Raw genomic sequence first — 14,840 nt, 5'->3', positions numbered from 1 at the left:
ACGCACCAGCCACATTCCAAAGGTGTATGGTAAGTATTTTCTCAGAATTTGTGGAAAAGATCATTGAAGTGTTTATGGATGACTTTAGTGTCTTTGGTGACTCATTTGATGCATGCTTGAATAATCTTACTCTGATCTTACAACGATGCATCGAAACTAATCTTGTCTTGAATTGGGAAAAGTGCCATTTTATGGTAAAACAAGGTATAGTTTTGGGGCATATCATATCAGAAAAAGGGATTGAGGTTGATAAATCTAAAATAGATCTTGTACGTCACATACCCTCTCCCTCTTCGGTGAGGGAGGTTCGTTCTTTTCTTGGCCATACAGGATTTTATAAGAGATTCATCAAGGATTTCTCAAAAATCACCCAACCCCTTTGCAGTTTACTCCAAAAGGAAGTAGCCTTCGAGTTCAACAAGGAGTGTGAGACCGCTTTCAAAACCCTCAAGTACATGTTGACGTCGGCCCCCATCATCATGCCACCAGATTGGAGCCTTCCATTTGAGTTAATGTGTGATGCATCTGATTATGCCATTGGTGCTGTTTTAGGCCAAAGGATGAACAAACAGCCCCACGTCATCCACTACGCTTCCCGGACACTAAATGATGCTCAATTGAATTATTCTACCACTGAGAAAGAACTTCTTGCAGTTGTATAGTTTCACATAACCGTTACAAACTTATACTCACATGTAGTGAAGGTCGTTTATAAACGATTGCGTTAAGTTTAATTCCTAGCATGAGTGACATGATGTCATAGTTGCAAGTGCTTTGTCAATGCTTATGATTTTCATTAAACGTAATGATCTTTGATTGTATCTCTATTATGATGTCATGTAGGGAACTTTAGAAGAATGTTTTGGGTTGTCGAATGATGTCATCCAATCTAATAAAACAAGGAAAATCTGAGAGTTAATTAGTGATGTCACGGTTAATTTGGAGCATTGTCGTTCATAATTCAATGAAGTAGTAACTAGAAATCGAGTTGTTTGCATACATATCATGTGTGGAGAAAAAGCCTCTAGCTATCCCATCCATCATCTTATTTCTCAAATTTGTTTTACAATCTGTCTAGTTTTTCATACTTGTTTGTTTGTTTGTTTCAACTTCGTCCAAAACTCAATCCCCCTTTACTTGAGTGTGTCTAATTAGTTAGAATCTGTTTTAATTTGTGTTTTTAAATGTTTTGATTCAAGTAAAAGTCAATTTTCGTCCAAAGTCATTCCTAGTGTCTAGTTTAAGTTTATTTAGTTGTTTTAAGCTGTTTTGAGTATTTTAAGTTTGCTTTGAATCTTGCAAGTCTTGTTAAGTGTTTTTAAATTTAGTTTTATGTTTTTGAGTCAGTTTAGAAGTTATTAGCAAGCCCTCCTAATCCCCGGTCCAGAACGATCCCTACTTATACTTGTACTACAATTGTCAAAAGAGGGTTAAATTTGTGTGTTAAGATAATTTTCGCATCAGTCAACAGCAAAAGTATCCCATATCATCAAGGTCGAACGCACTCTTGATTTGATGGACTTGTTTTGACCCTTAAATTCTTGAGTCGACTTTATACTCTAGAGGAAACCAGAAAACCCTCCAGCCCAGTTCAAGAATAAGCTTGTGGAAAGTTTCTTCTTCAAAAGAAAAAGTATCTCATATCATCTCTTCTCCATTTGCTTCTCCTTATCCTTGTTGCTGTTTACGACACAAGGAGAAGGAGAACAATCAACCGGAAGCCGAAGTCAAACCTCTGATCTAGGTTGCTTGCTTAGAAGTCTGATTGCTTACCTTGTCTGTTACCTCCTTCAAAAAATCTCCTAGCTCGGCGACTTGGGAGACTCCTACTATAAGGTTTGTATCGCACTTGACTAAGCTCGCAACTACAAGTAAGCTTCAAGTGAAATTGATACATTACCTTGTGCATCTTCATCGGTTAAAGATACCACCCCTGGATGGAGGAAAAGTACTTCTAGAGAAGATACCACATCTACATATGAGACAGGTAAAGCAAGTGAAAATGATACCACACTTCAGTACTTAGAAGTTTCGTGATTACTCAATGGCTTGGATCTTGCAAGTCCCTAACCAAGGAGTTTCCCTCACTCGGGAACTTAGGGGAGCACTGTTTGTACCATACTTGACCAATCCTAAAACTACTGAGCACCGGTCAATGTTATACTATCAAGGACCCAGAAGAGTTTCCCTTCAACCAGGAGGCCAATCACAGCGCAACACGTGTCGACATCATAAGCCAATCATAGCGCGACACGTGTCAACATCAAAAGCCAATCACAACACGACACGTGTCAATGTCAAAATGAAATTAGAAACTCTCTTCTATAAATAGAGATCATTCTCTCACAATATTTCCTAATGTCATTTGTACTAAATCATTCACTAGTACTCACAAAATGAGAGCTTGAACCTATGTACTTGTGTAAACCCTTCACAATTAATGAGAACTCCTCTACTCCGTGGACGTAGCCAATCTGGGTGAACCATGTACATCTTGTGTTTGCTTCCCTATCTCTATCCATTTACATACTTATCCATACTAGTGACCGGAGCAATCTAGCGAAGGTCACAAACTTAACACTTTCTGTTGTACCAAAGTCCTCACTGATTTTGTGCATCAACAGAGTCATTATATGGGATCAAATAAAATTTTCATTCGGCAACCACACTATCATGTGAGTCAAATTTATGATATCCTACTTACAAGTAAAATGAATATGTTAGACCTATAGGACACAAAAAGATTCCAACCATTGTTTTATCTATTGGAAATAAAGTGTCTCCTTTTATCTGAAGGACATAAGAAGATTTAGATCCCTTGTTTTACCATTGGAAATAAGCAATTTGCAAAACATCTTTTTATTTCAATTCATTTTTATTACCCGTTGAAAACAAATAGCTTTTGACACCCCCTTTCACCCAACATGAGTAAAAAGAGTTTCACCTTCGATAAAAAGAGAGCCAAGAACAGAGTAAGGTGGAGAAGGAAAGAGACCATGCTCAACTGCATGCATATGAGAACTTTCTCTTAGCAACTTGAAAGCTCTTTCTAGGCCCTTGCGAGTGTTGCAGCACGAGTCACAAACCTAACTTAAAGCTTCCCACTCTCTTGCCTTCAAGTCTTTCTCTCTAAGCTACTGTAAAAACACCAAACGCCCAAGCTTTCTAAAACACTATTATATCCTATTATAGTCTTTTTAGCATGCTATAAATGACAGTTTGTGTTTTAATGCAACTATCATAAACTTCGGGTTGTAGTGCAACCCAAGACCTCAGGTTTGTTCACCACTTGCCTGACAAGGTAGCTGGATCAGGCTGACATTATGAGGGTAAGTGCCAGATTTACGACCTCCAAATATCATGGTTCGACCCCTTATAGTGCTTAGCTGACCTAGTACACTGGTCGTTGCACTTATTCTTTCTTTATAAGCACAAAGCTAATTTTTGATGGTGAAATTGATAAATACATATAAAGTGGCTTACCATGCTTGGGTTTGGAGAGTATTGGCGCTCGGCCAATGTGGGGCTTTAGGTTGACAAACTTAGTGCCAATCTATACTATTGTAGTTGAACATTTCTTCAACAGAATAATAGTATCCAATTCTTTCATAGGTTCGGGATGTTCCCAACTCTATTCATCCCTCGGGTCTGTTGCTGGCGATTTCACAAGTAAGGTAGATGACCCCGCAAAGTGTTTGGTCATCACCCTGGTCATTTTCTCTTGTTCCCTTCGTCATGTGGGTCTCTCAATGTCGCAGGATAGGGCTCTTTTTTATGCTCTTCTATCTATCATGATACTTGAGAGTGTATGACTGCTCACCATAGGGCATTCTTAAAGTTGCTTGGTGGTAAACACAACCAAATTATATGCGTTTCCCATAGACAATGCTAAAATGTTAACGCTGAAATTTAGGACGTTAACAAAGATCAATGTGGTCAGCCCTAAATGACCTTAGGGTAGAAAAAATAAGAATTAAGCAACAAGATTTAAGTGGTTCACGGCTTAAAACTGGGCTACATCCACTAAGGTGCTAGGATATATTGAATGAAGGTTACAGTAAGCACTCGGGCTAATCCAGTCTCTTTTTTTTCGACCAGTCATAAGAGGTACTCATCTTCCATATATAGGCCCTCAATGAGCCCCAAAATGTTGGAAATGTGCCCTAAAACCAATCATATGATGATACTTTACGGACATTTCACATGTTAAACTAATCTAGTTTAATATCAAGGGCAAAGATTATTGTTTTAAGCCGTCTCATATAAATGTTATATGCTTAAACGATAAGTCCAAGGAATGCTATGTCTTCTCTTAGTGAGAGTGACTGGTCTCGAGTCATTGGTGTGATTGACACCAAGACAAGCATGTAGGTGCTCAATAGCGAATGAGTCCACTGAACACGATCAACGAAGAGTTCTCATACTCATGTCACATGAGAACTCATGGTTGGGATAATGCAAAGTAGTCCTTTGACCTGAGGCATCATAGTTGTCTTGTGGTTAGGTCCTTGATCTTTGATTATGTCAAAGTCACTCCATTCGCGGGTGTCCACCGCATAGTTGGGGTTAAGCCACTTAGCCATGGAGGTAAGTGAATGCGCAACAAGGGATCTCTAACCTTCAAACCGTTTGAGGGAGAATACTCTATGATATGATTAAGAATCTCTGGCCAGAGTATGAATGAGATTTAGGAAGTCATTCCAAATCACATTCAAGGTAATCATATAAGTAAATGAATCACATTGGATAGTAGACATGAATAAACTATCAAACCAAACAATGTGGTCAAGAGTATTGTATTAGAGAAAGATCGTATTACATTGTAATCCTAAACTGAATAGGTTCTCCACCTCTTCTGATTAGCTTGGGTAACCATGACATACTGCTAGGTGTCACTCATGGTTTGTGGAAGCCCTAAACGTGTATAATCACTAAAGGGAGAATTGAAAGTAAGTTTCAATTCACAATCGATTTGAAAGAGTTCTAATCGCCCACTGCCTTGCTAAAAGGAACCTAATGGATCGTACACCGTGTAAGGTAAAGATTGAAGAAACAACGGAGATGAGTAAGAATAATTAAATGGTTTAATTATTTATGGCAAGGATTAATTAATATGTTAATTAATCAAACGAATAAGTTCGTTAAAGACCTCGGGATAGTATTGGGCCCCAAGGCCCAATGGGCTTCGAACGTCAAGTCTATTGACTTAAGTTGTATGACAACTTAATGACTAATAATTCACAAAGGCCCTAAAAGCCCAATGAAACCCAATGGCCGGCCATTTAGAGAAGGAGTGGATTTTGGACTTAATTACAAGTTTGCCACTCCAATGAACAAATGTATAAATATGACTTTATAGCCTTTTCTTCATTAGGGTTTTTTTTTTTTTTAGAGAATTGGAGAGAACATATCTCTCTCTTTTCTCTCTAAGAGGCCGGCCCCCTTGGAGGGATTAGCTAGTAATCTTTCTCCTCCAAGGTCACTCATCTCTTCTTCACATCTTACCTTGGTGTGGAGACTTAGAGGTTCTCTATTTTGAGAACTTGGAGAAACATATTCTTCCATCCAAATCCATGGATCTAAGAAGTAAGGAATGAAGGCCCTCTCCTTGGGTGATTAGCCTTTGCTTATGCAAAGAGGAATCTACAAAGGTATAAATTTCTCAACTCACTTTGATTTGAGTTGAGTCTTGGTTCACCAATCTACTAGGCTTTGAATTTCATGGTTGATGTTTTGTTTTTGAGTGCATGTAAGCATGATTCCGCCTTTAATTGTTAATTGCATGCTATATAGATGTTGCTCAAATGAACATGTTTTTAACAAAATTTCCTTCACAAAATTCTTTAGCCTTAAGTCTCCCACTGTCCTTGCATTTAATGACCCAAGTGCATTGACGCGACTGCTAGTTGCCCATCTGTTCTTTAGTCAACACATGGTAATGAAGTGACACTCATTCAGGTCCACTTGCATGTTTTCCTAGGCTAACGTGTACCGAGCGCTTTGCTCAGCCCTGGGTATAAGGAAACCCACGGCTAAGTGATTGATTTGTCAGCCTTTATGTCTAGTTAAAGGCTTTTTCTTTCTCTAATGGCCAACACATGGCTTGGGTTTGGTGTCCAAGTAGGCTTGTCCTTTAGACTTCATGCTGTAAAGTTTTTAATATGCCAACTTGCTGCTAGCAGTTGGAAAGTACTTTATGAGAAAATGCTCGGCTTCGTTATTGGCAGAAAATACCAAACCCTTGAGCAGTCGTCCATAGCACTCAGAGTTGTCATTTCCCGTTCTATTAGGCCTTGGTCTTCTTTTCCTTATTTGCGCCTAGTCTTTGGGCCTTCATTGGACCTTCCTTAGGCCTATACTACTTTAGAGGTCGAAAAGGTCCCTACATTAACATATTATTTAATATCTTAACATATGTTCTAATCCAGCCATTTTCTGACTTTTCCATTTGCTTCTGTCCTAGATCCTTCTCACACAAGTCTGATTATGCAACCATCTCTTCCACCCGCATTTTGTGGTTTTCTAGGAAGGTGTGCAGAGGTTCGGCTCATATGGTGTTCCCACCACCACCTTCCAATTGTATGCCATTTTCGGCTTTGTTGTTGGGGGAAAGTTCTTTTCTTCTGGCTTCTTTCTTTGGTGGCTGCGGTTTCGATTTGTGTGGTGTTTGGTGGAGGACGTTGGAGCCTTCTTCTTTGGGGCTATGTTTGGTGAGATCTCTGGCCTGGGATGCTAAATTGTGGTCGGCGGTCGGTTCTTCGACGACAGCGGAGGAAGCTAGTCTTGTAGGGTTTTCTGTTTTGTGTTTTCCTGTTTTGGGCCTTCCTCTCGGGTTGGGCTTTTGTTTAGTGTTGGGGTTCTCTTTTTGTTTTGTGTTTACTGTGTATTTGGACCCCTTTGTTTGTAATTGTGCTCTTTTGGTAATGAAATTTACCTTTGTCCAAAAAACAAAAAACAAAAAACAAAAAAAAAAAAAAAACAAGAAAAGAGAAAAAGAGAGGAAGATAGGGGATTCTTCCTCAAATTTCAAAATTTAAATAATCTAACAATGATAAATAAAATAGTGAACATTACCACCACTTGAAGGTGGTGAGCAAAAATCCATTGGTAAAGTTGGATGAGAAAGTAGCTAGTAATAAATGTCATCTTATTTCCTCTACCATGTTTGGTATATATGTATGAATTGGAAACAAAATTTGTAAAGTTTTTCAATCGTATCCTTAAATTAGAAATTCACATAATTTGTAACTAATGGTTGCCTCATTCCCCATGAAAATGAAACCAAGCTTGATGGAGTTTTGTTCCAAGTATAAAGCCCAACGGCTACACGTGCTCATGTCATCTAATTTGTGATGTCTGCATATTAGGAGCTATACGTGAATGGGCGTGTTGCGAATGAATCTCACATTAGTGGAAGGAGAATAGACCTTACAAGTGCATATTATAATTGTGTTACTCTTCGTATTGTCAATTGGTTTTAGTAAAAGTTTTAATGAAGTTTATGAAAAAATCATTGCTCCACGTTTTAACAAATTCAATAATTAATGGTCACATATGTACTTAGGATCAATGCTTCAACAAGATTAAAATTCAAAAACTACTGCTCCAATTTTCTCTAATTAAAAAGTTGATCAAAGATACTTTAACAATGACTAGTCTTTTTATAAATTAATATCAATCTGAGGGGAGATTTAGGAAAAAAAACATTAAGGCACGCATTTGTGTTAAATTAAATTAGGACTAATTTCAGTTTATTACTCTCAAGTTTTTTTGTTTTCAATATTTGGTACATCAAGTTTTTTTATCCTAGAGTGGTACCTGAAGTCAAAATTTTAGGACAGTTTCATATATCCGTTAAGGTTGCTACTAAATCAACCGTTAATTAGTGACATAGCGTTGACATGTCAATCTGGGCCCACGTGGCTATTAAAGAATTAAAAAAAATTAAAAATTAAAAAAATTGAAAACCTAAAACCTACAACTTTGGAATTGGAAGGAAACGTTCTGGCTTTTTCCCCGTCGCAGCCGTCTCGGGGGATAGGTTTGCTTCTGTTGTTGTTCCTAGAGGACAACATCGGCAACACCACCGCCATTGTTGATGAACCCACTGAACTCTTCTCTTCTTCCACTTCCTCTCCGTCGTCCTCCCCCGCCCCTTCTTCCTCCTCGTCTTCCTCCTCCAAAACATGCACAAGTTGTATCTCCTAACACCTCTGCAACACCAATCAGTGTGCTAAAAGCCCCCAAAAGTTTCTAAAAAGATTAAAGCTTTAATTTTTATACAAAAATCAGAGCCCATTCCTGAGTTGGGTGGGAGCTTCACGGGGACGAACCCATCTCGATCTCCACTTTCTCTCTCTAATCCTCCTCTCTCTCCTCCACACCTCAGCCTCCTTCACTCCCTCCGACTACTACCTCATCAACTGTGGCTTACCCTCCAACGCCTCCATCTTCAACCATGTCTTTCAACGGACCCGTACAGACCCAGGTCGAGCTACATTTCGATTGCCGACCAAAACCCACCTCCCAATTCGCCCGCCCTCTACCACACGGTCAAAACCCATCATCCCTTTCCTCTTATCTCGCTTCGACGTCGTCACCAAGCTCGCCCTCAAATGTGACCGCAGATCCGTCAACGTCGACCACGAGGAAAGGTGGGTCCAGTTGATTGGACGCTCGCGGTGGTGATTTGACGAGGGGGAAAGCTCAATTGCGATTGCGCTTTTCTACAGTTCGCACTCGATGGTCCATCTTCCCCATAACAGAGACAGAAGAGAAGGTAATTTTCTAGGGTTTTGCACAGGCGATGATCCATCTAGCTCTACGCTCCATAACTCGAGATGAATGGTGGGGTGCGGAGGATAGAAGGGAGGAAGGGATTGGGGAGGGAAGGAAGGGTGGATTTTTTGTTTTTTCTTGTGATAATTTTTTTTTTTTTTTTAATGTTAAACTGCACGTCACGGTTGATTTAACATTAATTTTAACAGATATATGAAACTGTTTTAAAATTTTGACTTTAGATAGTATTATGAGATGAAAAAAACTTGATTAACTAAATGTAAAATAAAAAAACTTAAGAATAGTAAATCGAGATTAACCTATTAAATTAATATCAATCTCATGAGATATCTAGAAACACAAAATGCAGCACGAAAGAAGCTTCTAATTTAGTAGAGATTTTTTAGTGTGATCGGTACACGTGATACATCATATGTCACTAAATAAATACTAAAAATATGTATGCTAAAAAATTAATAACTTAAAAAATAAAGTTTCACATTATTTCTATTAAAATATTTGATATACCACTTATATTTCTGTCACAACTAAAAATTTCTTCGAACTTAAATCCCATGTGTCCACATGGTAGGACGAAAGAGGCGATACCAGGTGGGGCTCGGACAGAGCCCACACGCTAAGCATTTGATTTGATTTATTCAGTAATATAAAAATAAGGATTTATTATTTCCGGAGAGAGGGAAGGGAAGGGAAGGCTTGCTGCTTGTCTTCTTTTCTTTCTTTCCCATTGCAGTTTCTTCAAGCCACCAAAAAACCAGGAGGGAGAGAAAGCAAAAGAGGAAAGGAGACATAAAGCTCAATCACAAAAAAGGTAAAAACTTTTCTAATTTTCTGGTAAAACAACCAGTTTTCTAGATCTGGGTCACCATGATTAATGCTCATTTCTTATATTTTTCCATTTGTTTTTTTTCTGGAATTGTCATTTCCATGGCTTTCTTCCGATTTTTCGTTTCTCCATTAATGCACAGCTATTCCCAATTTTTTTTTCTTTTACTTCTTGGTGAATTTCAGGTGGGTTTTTGGTTTAGATTCAGAAATAAATTTTGTAATTTGAATTTGCTCAATAATTCTCTTGAATCTTTGGCATCATTAATTTCTCCATGGGCTTAGAATTCGCATCTCTTCACAATTGACAATTAATCCACTCCCAAAATTCTCTCTTAACATCTGATTTTTTTTCCGTTACATTTTGGTGTAATTTGGTATTTTTCAAGCTCTAGATTTGTTTAGTATTTTCATGGTTTTTCTTGTATTCGTGTGATGTTTAAATCTAATTTAAAGAAGAAGACTAATGTTGTTTTCTGAATAGCTTTGTGCTATTGTGGATTCAGGTTTTGTGTCTCCTCCTACTAAGCAGAGAGATCAGAGGAGAATATAAGGCAGAAGAAAAAGGGTGGCACTATGGAATATGAAACTAACAACTGGATTTGGGATGGAATGTACAACCACCCACATGTATTTGGCGGTCTAATGCTGACGGCAGCCTTGCTCGGCCTGTCCACGAGCTATTTTGGTGGAATTACAGTTCCCCAGTTGCCTTATTTATGGTCTGAATCTGGGATCTTCCACAAGAAGAAATGTGATAAGAAGCGCATTCGGGTTTACATGGATGGTTGCTTTGATCTCATGCATTATGGTCATGCGAATGCCTTGAGGCAAGCCAAGGCTTTGGGAGATGAGTTGGTGGTGGGCGTAGTTAGCGACGAGGAGATTATTGCCAATAAAGGTCCACCTGTTTTATCCATGGAAGAGAGGTTAGTGTTTATGCTCATAAATATGCACATTAACATGCTCATTTCTCAAGAACACGCATTTATGTTGGAATGCTGAAAACATTCCTAATGGAATTAGAATGAGCACGTTAACATGCTCATTTCTCAAGAACACACATTTATGTTGGAATGCCGAAAGCATTCATATGTGAGTTCAAGTTGTAACTTTTGTTACTTATCCACCAACTCAAGTTACAGAATATGTTACATGCATACAAGTACTTTATCCAGAGAGTTTGCAACTTCAGATTTCGTAATAATAGTGTTATTCAGCAATCATTGGAATTAGAATACGCTGTTTGGTCCACCCATACCTTTATTGTTCAGATAGAAATTCTTGTAACTGTTGTATAATCTCCCGGTGCATAAGATCACTGTATTATCTATATACTTTATGTCTTTACTTATTTCTATCTAATTTGAAGTTTCTTTCTAGACTGGCTCTCGTAAGTGGTTTGAAGTGGGTGGATGAAGTCATACCCAATGCTCCTTATGAAATTACTGAGCAATTCATGGGCAGACTCTTCAACGAGCATAAGATTGACTATATTATACATGGTGATGACCCTTGCCTGCTGCCAGATGGAACTGATGCTTACGCCTTGGCGAAAAAAGCTGGTCGCTACAAGCAAATTAAACGCACTGAAGGTGTCTCCAGCACAGATATTGTAGGTACTATGATTCTCTTCATCTCCCTCAGAGGTTTCTCCTTTTGTTTGAAATGACCCCAGTACTTATTTTTCAAATCCACTTGTGACTTTTCTTGTGGTCAAGCGATCTAGAAGTGAAGAGATTTGCTGAACGATCTGCCTAGATGGATAAACTGTTGCATGTTGAAAACATTTTCTTATTTTCAATCGGTCTAATAGTAATCATATGTAGGGAGGATACTTGCATCTCTAAAGGAGACAGATGGTAAAGATCAAAATGGTACTTCCTTGCAAAAATCCCCAGAAAGTCAACCCAAGAGTGCCAATTTATCTCAATTTCTGCCAACATCCCGACGGATTGTGCAATTCTCTAATGGAAAGGTGGGTGTCACTTGCTATCTTGGCAGTTTTAACTTGAACTTTTTCATTTATTTTTATTTTAAGTTATTACTATTTCATACACTACAGACTAAGCTCCTCTTTAGGATCTAGTGCATCTAGTGACATGCGAGAATAAATACAATTGGAAATGAACACACAGACCACTTTGGTACATATCAAGACCAAGAAGTCACCATGGGTACCATACATGACTCTGATGAAGCCACTTCCTACTCTAACTTGTCAAAACTTTTACAATGTATAAAATCATGAAGAGAAAAGACCAGTAAATGAAAAACCTTCCTAATTATGCGGTAACACAATCCTTGATTGATTATTTACTATTTAATTTAAAGAGCAAAGCATTGACCAATTAGTGGGATCTGTGTGTGAGTAACACAGTAAACCATTTTGCACGGTAGCTTGGTATTTGAGGCTTCATATTCTTTTCATATTTATTTCAAACCATAGAGATAAAATGGGGCGGTAGTGGAAATTTAGTTTTTTGTTTCTTTTTAATGCAAAATTTATTTTCTGATCCTCCATGATAACACCTTCTATATTCTCAGGGACCTGGACCAAATGCTCGTGTTGTGTACATTGATGGGGCATTTGATCTCTTTCATGCAGGACATGTTGAGGTATAATTATATCTTTGTGTTAAGTTGGATCTTTGTAGTGCATTTGCCTATGTGATATCAAGTTTCAAAGTCTGAGGTGCATCTTGAAATGACATTTTTCTACCTCATCCTAGATGTTCTCTAACTTCAATAAAAGCTTGGAGCAATTTCTAAATAGCCTTCATGATGGCGTTTTGTCATAATGCACTCTAGCATGACTCATCTGTATTTTAAGTCTGGTATATGCATTAGTTCCATTGCTTTAAGAGAGAAATGGATCCCACCACTGCATTAATATACGAAATGCCATTGTCAATTGTGACAGTTCTCTGCTAATCATTAGTTGTAAGGCTACCCGTTGAAGCCTTGGGTTAAGGTTTGACCTTCTGCCAACATAAGCAGCATGCTGTATGTAAACAACTGAATGTTGTCATGTGATGTTCACACCCCTCCTTTTGGCAATTCTTAACTGTGGAGATTGATTAGAGCATCTTCCCTTTCTGTATGAACAGTTATCAAATATTTTTCTCATCATTTCATCATATGAAGGCTGTTTCTCTTTTTTGGGTGCTTGCACAGATCTTGAAGAATGCTAGGCAGCTCGGAGACTTTCTACTAGTTGGCATCCACAATGATGAGACTGTCTGGTAATTCCCTTTTCTTCATTTGACATCAATTCGTTCATTGGTATAATTATGGTGCCAAGAAATTTCCTTCTCTTTCTATCTTTATATTTGGAAGCTAAACATAAAAATGTGTTTATTTTGCTGTCTACTTTAGTCAACAAGGGTAAACTTGTAAAAAGACCAAAAACCAAACTAATAAAATTTTGCTACTTGCAGTGAACACAGAGGGAAGCATCCAATAATGCATTTACACGAACGTAGTCTTAGTGTATTGGGTTGCCGTTATGTTGATGAAGTCATCATTGGTGCTCCCTGGGAAGTTACCCTGGACATGGTGAGTAAATGAATCAACTTATCTTCCTATTGCATTTTATACCAATCAACATGTGCATGATGTTTCTTCAATCAACATGTTCATGATTTTATTTGCGTACTGTTTCTTCAGTCAACATGTTCATGATGTTTCTTCATGGCCTTGAATGGGACTATAACATGTAAGTGTCGTCATAGTAATCATGATTCTACCTTGGCTTGAACAATAAAATTTCCAACATTATTGCTGTTTGGGAATGCGCATAGATTCGTGACATGCTTGCCACTTGTCTTCATTACTTTAGATAAGCATACCTTACATTTGTGGTGGAGTCCATGGATTCAATACGTGCTGGCATGTGTGTGATATAGCATGCTATAGGCAATAGTTTTATCAATTGGAAGGACAACAAATTGAACCTATTCCCAGATAAAAATGGTTCGGACAATAAATTATACCTTTCTCATCCTCATTTTATACTTCGGTAGTTTATTCAGAATAGTGGAATCCTTATGATGCAGTCTGTTTAGATGTGTTAATCACTGTATCTGAGTTCTATATTCTTGCATTGACAGATAACAACTTTCAACATTTCATCAGTTGTGCATGGGACAGTTTCCGAGTACAACTCCTTGTTTACTGTAAGTTGATGGATTTTTCTTCAAATTTGATCACTGTAAACTTTGTTCTATGCAAGCTGAAAATTGGGTTATTGAATGGGGTGATTTGTACCTTGCAGGGTGAGAGTGATCCTTATTCTGTTCCCAAGAGCATGGGGATTTTCAAATTACTAGAAAGCCCAAAAAGTATAACAACATCATCAGTATCCCAGAGGATAATTGCAAATCATGATGCTTACTTGGTACCTCCGAAATCCTTGTCTACCCCTTTGCTTATATGCACTAGTACCATTGTCGATTGAAAACCATGTTTAATAACTTCTATACAAGTAAACTGGCCATCATTATTTGTTAGATAAAATCCTGTGTCGTGTTTATATTCACCTCTTTGAACAATTCCTCTCTCCACACATCGCAACCATAAGTTTCACGGTGGATGTTCGTAGAATAAAAAGAAAGTATTTTCTCATATGATGTTCTGCACGTGCAAAATTTCTGCTTGAGAGTGCTGATAAAGGTGTGCCCCTGTTGTCTTTGATGCAGAGACGCAATGCCAAAAAGAAGGAGAGTGAAAAGAAGTACTATGCACAGAAGACGTATGTCTCAGGAGACTAGCCCGTATGAATTAACTAGTAAAGCTGATCGGTACTTATTGAAGAGCCGTGTGTTGTGGAGGCCATAGAAGATTGCCATTTTGCTAGAAGGACGAGAATAGAAGGGAACGCCATGGAAGATTATACCGTCATGATGTCATCAGACTTTTATGTAGAGCATTTTTTTATCCTTTCAATGTATCTCTGCTAGAATATAGATGAGAATCAACAATATATTAACCTCGTCAAAACCTCCTGTGCATATTTGTAACCAAAAATTGTTAGGGTGTTTACACTCCCCTCTTTTATGCCGTTCTTCTCGTAGTTTTGATTCATAAATTTAATCTGCATTACCTTTCTTCTTTATTACAACCATCTTCCAGAGACGTGAAGATTGATTGTCGCTAGACCAAATAGCCATTGAGTATTCTATCTTTTGGCCAGAGACGTGAAGATTAATCTGCAT

General features: G+C 38.1%; 1 protein-coding gene across 3 annotated transcripts; it reads left to right on the top strand.

Annotated features, from left to right (window-relative positions):
• The first annotated feature begins 9,370 nt into the window (after positions 1-9,370).
• Positions 9,371-14,713, top strand: LOC126597399 (ethanolamine-phosphate cytidylyltransferase-like). Of its 3 annotated transcripts, none has more exons than XM_050264197.1 (10): positions 9,438-9,610; positions 10,131-10,553; positions 11,008-11,243; positions 11,454-11,602; positions 12,172-12,243; positions 12,802-12,869; positions 13,065-13,182; positions 13,737-13,802; positions 13,901-14,023; positions 14,325-14,713. In XM_050264197.1, exons 2-10 carry the CDS (start codon positions 10,201-10,203, stop codon positions 14,394-14,396), a joined length of 1,257 nt encoding a protein of 418 aa, XP_050120154.1. In that variant the 5' UTR covers positions 9,438-9,610; positions 10,131-10,200; the 3' UTR covers positions 14,397-14,713. The 3 variants fall into 3 exon arrangements, with proteins under 3 accessions (XP_050120155.1, XP_050120154.1, XP_050120153.1); XM_050264196.1 differs by having other exon boundaries at positions 9,439-9,610; positions 10,109-10,553; XM_050264198.1 differs by lacking the exons at positions 13,737-13,802; positions 13,901-14,023; positions 14,325-14,713 and adding an exon at positions 13,294-13,700 and having other exon boundaries at positions 9,371-9,610; positions 10,109-10,553.
• The last annotated feature ends 127 nt before the right edge of the window (positions 14,714-14,840 follow it).

This window comes from Malus sylvestris, chromosome 13 (assembly GCF_916048215.2).
Source record: "Malus sylvestris chromosome 13, drMalSylv7.2, whole genome shotgun sequence".
NCBI classification, from domain to species: Eukaryota; Viridiplantae; Streptophyta; class Magnoliopsida; order Rosales; family Rosaceae; genus Malus; species Malus sylvestris.
Note: the sequence above shows the minus strand (reverse complement) of the source record. Positions and strands in the feature narration are given on the sequence as shown.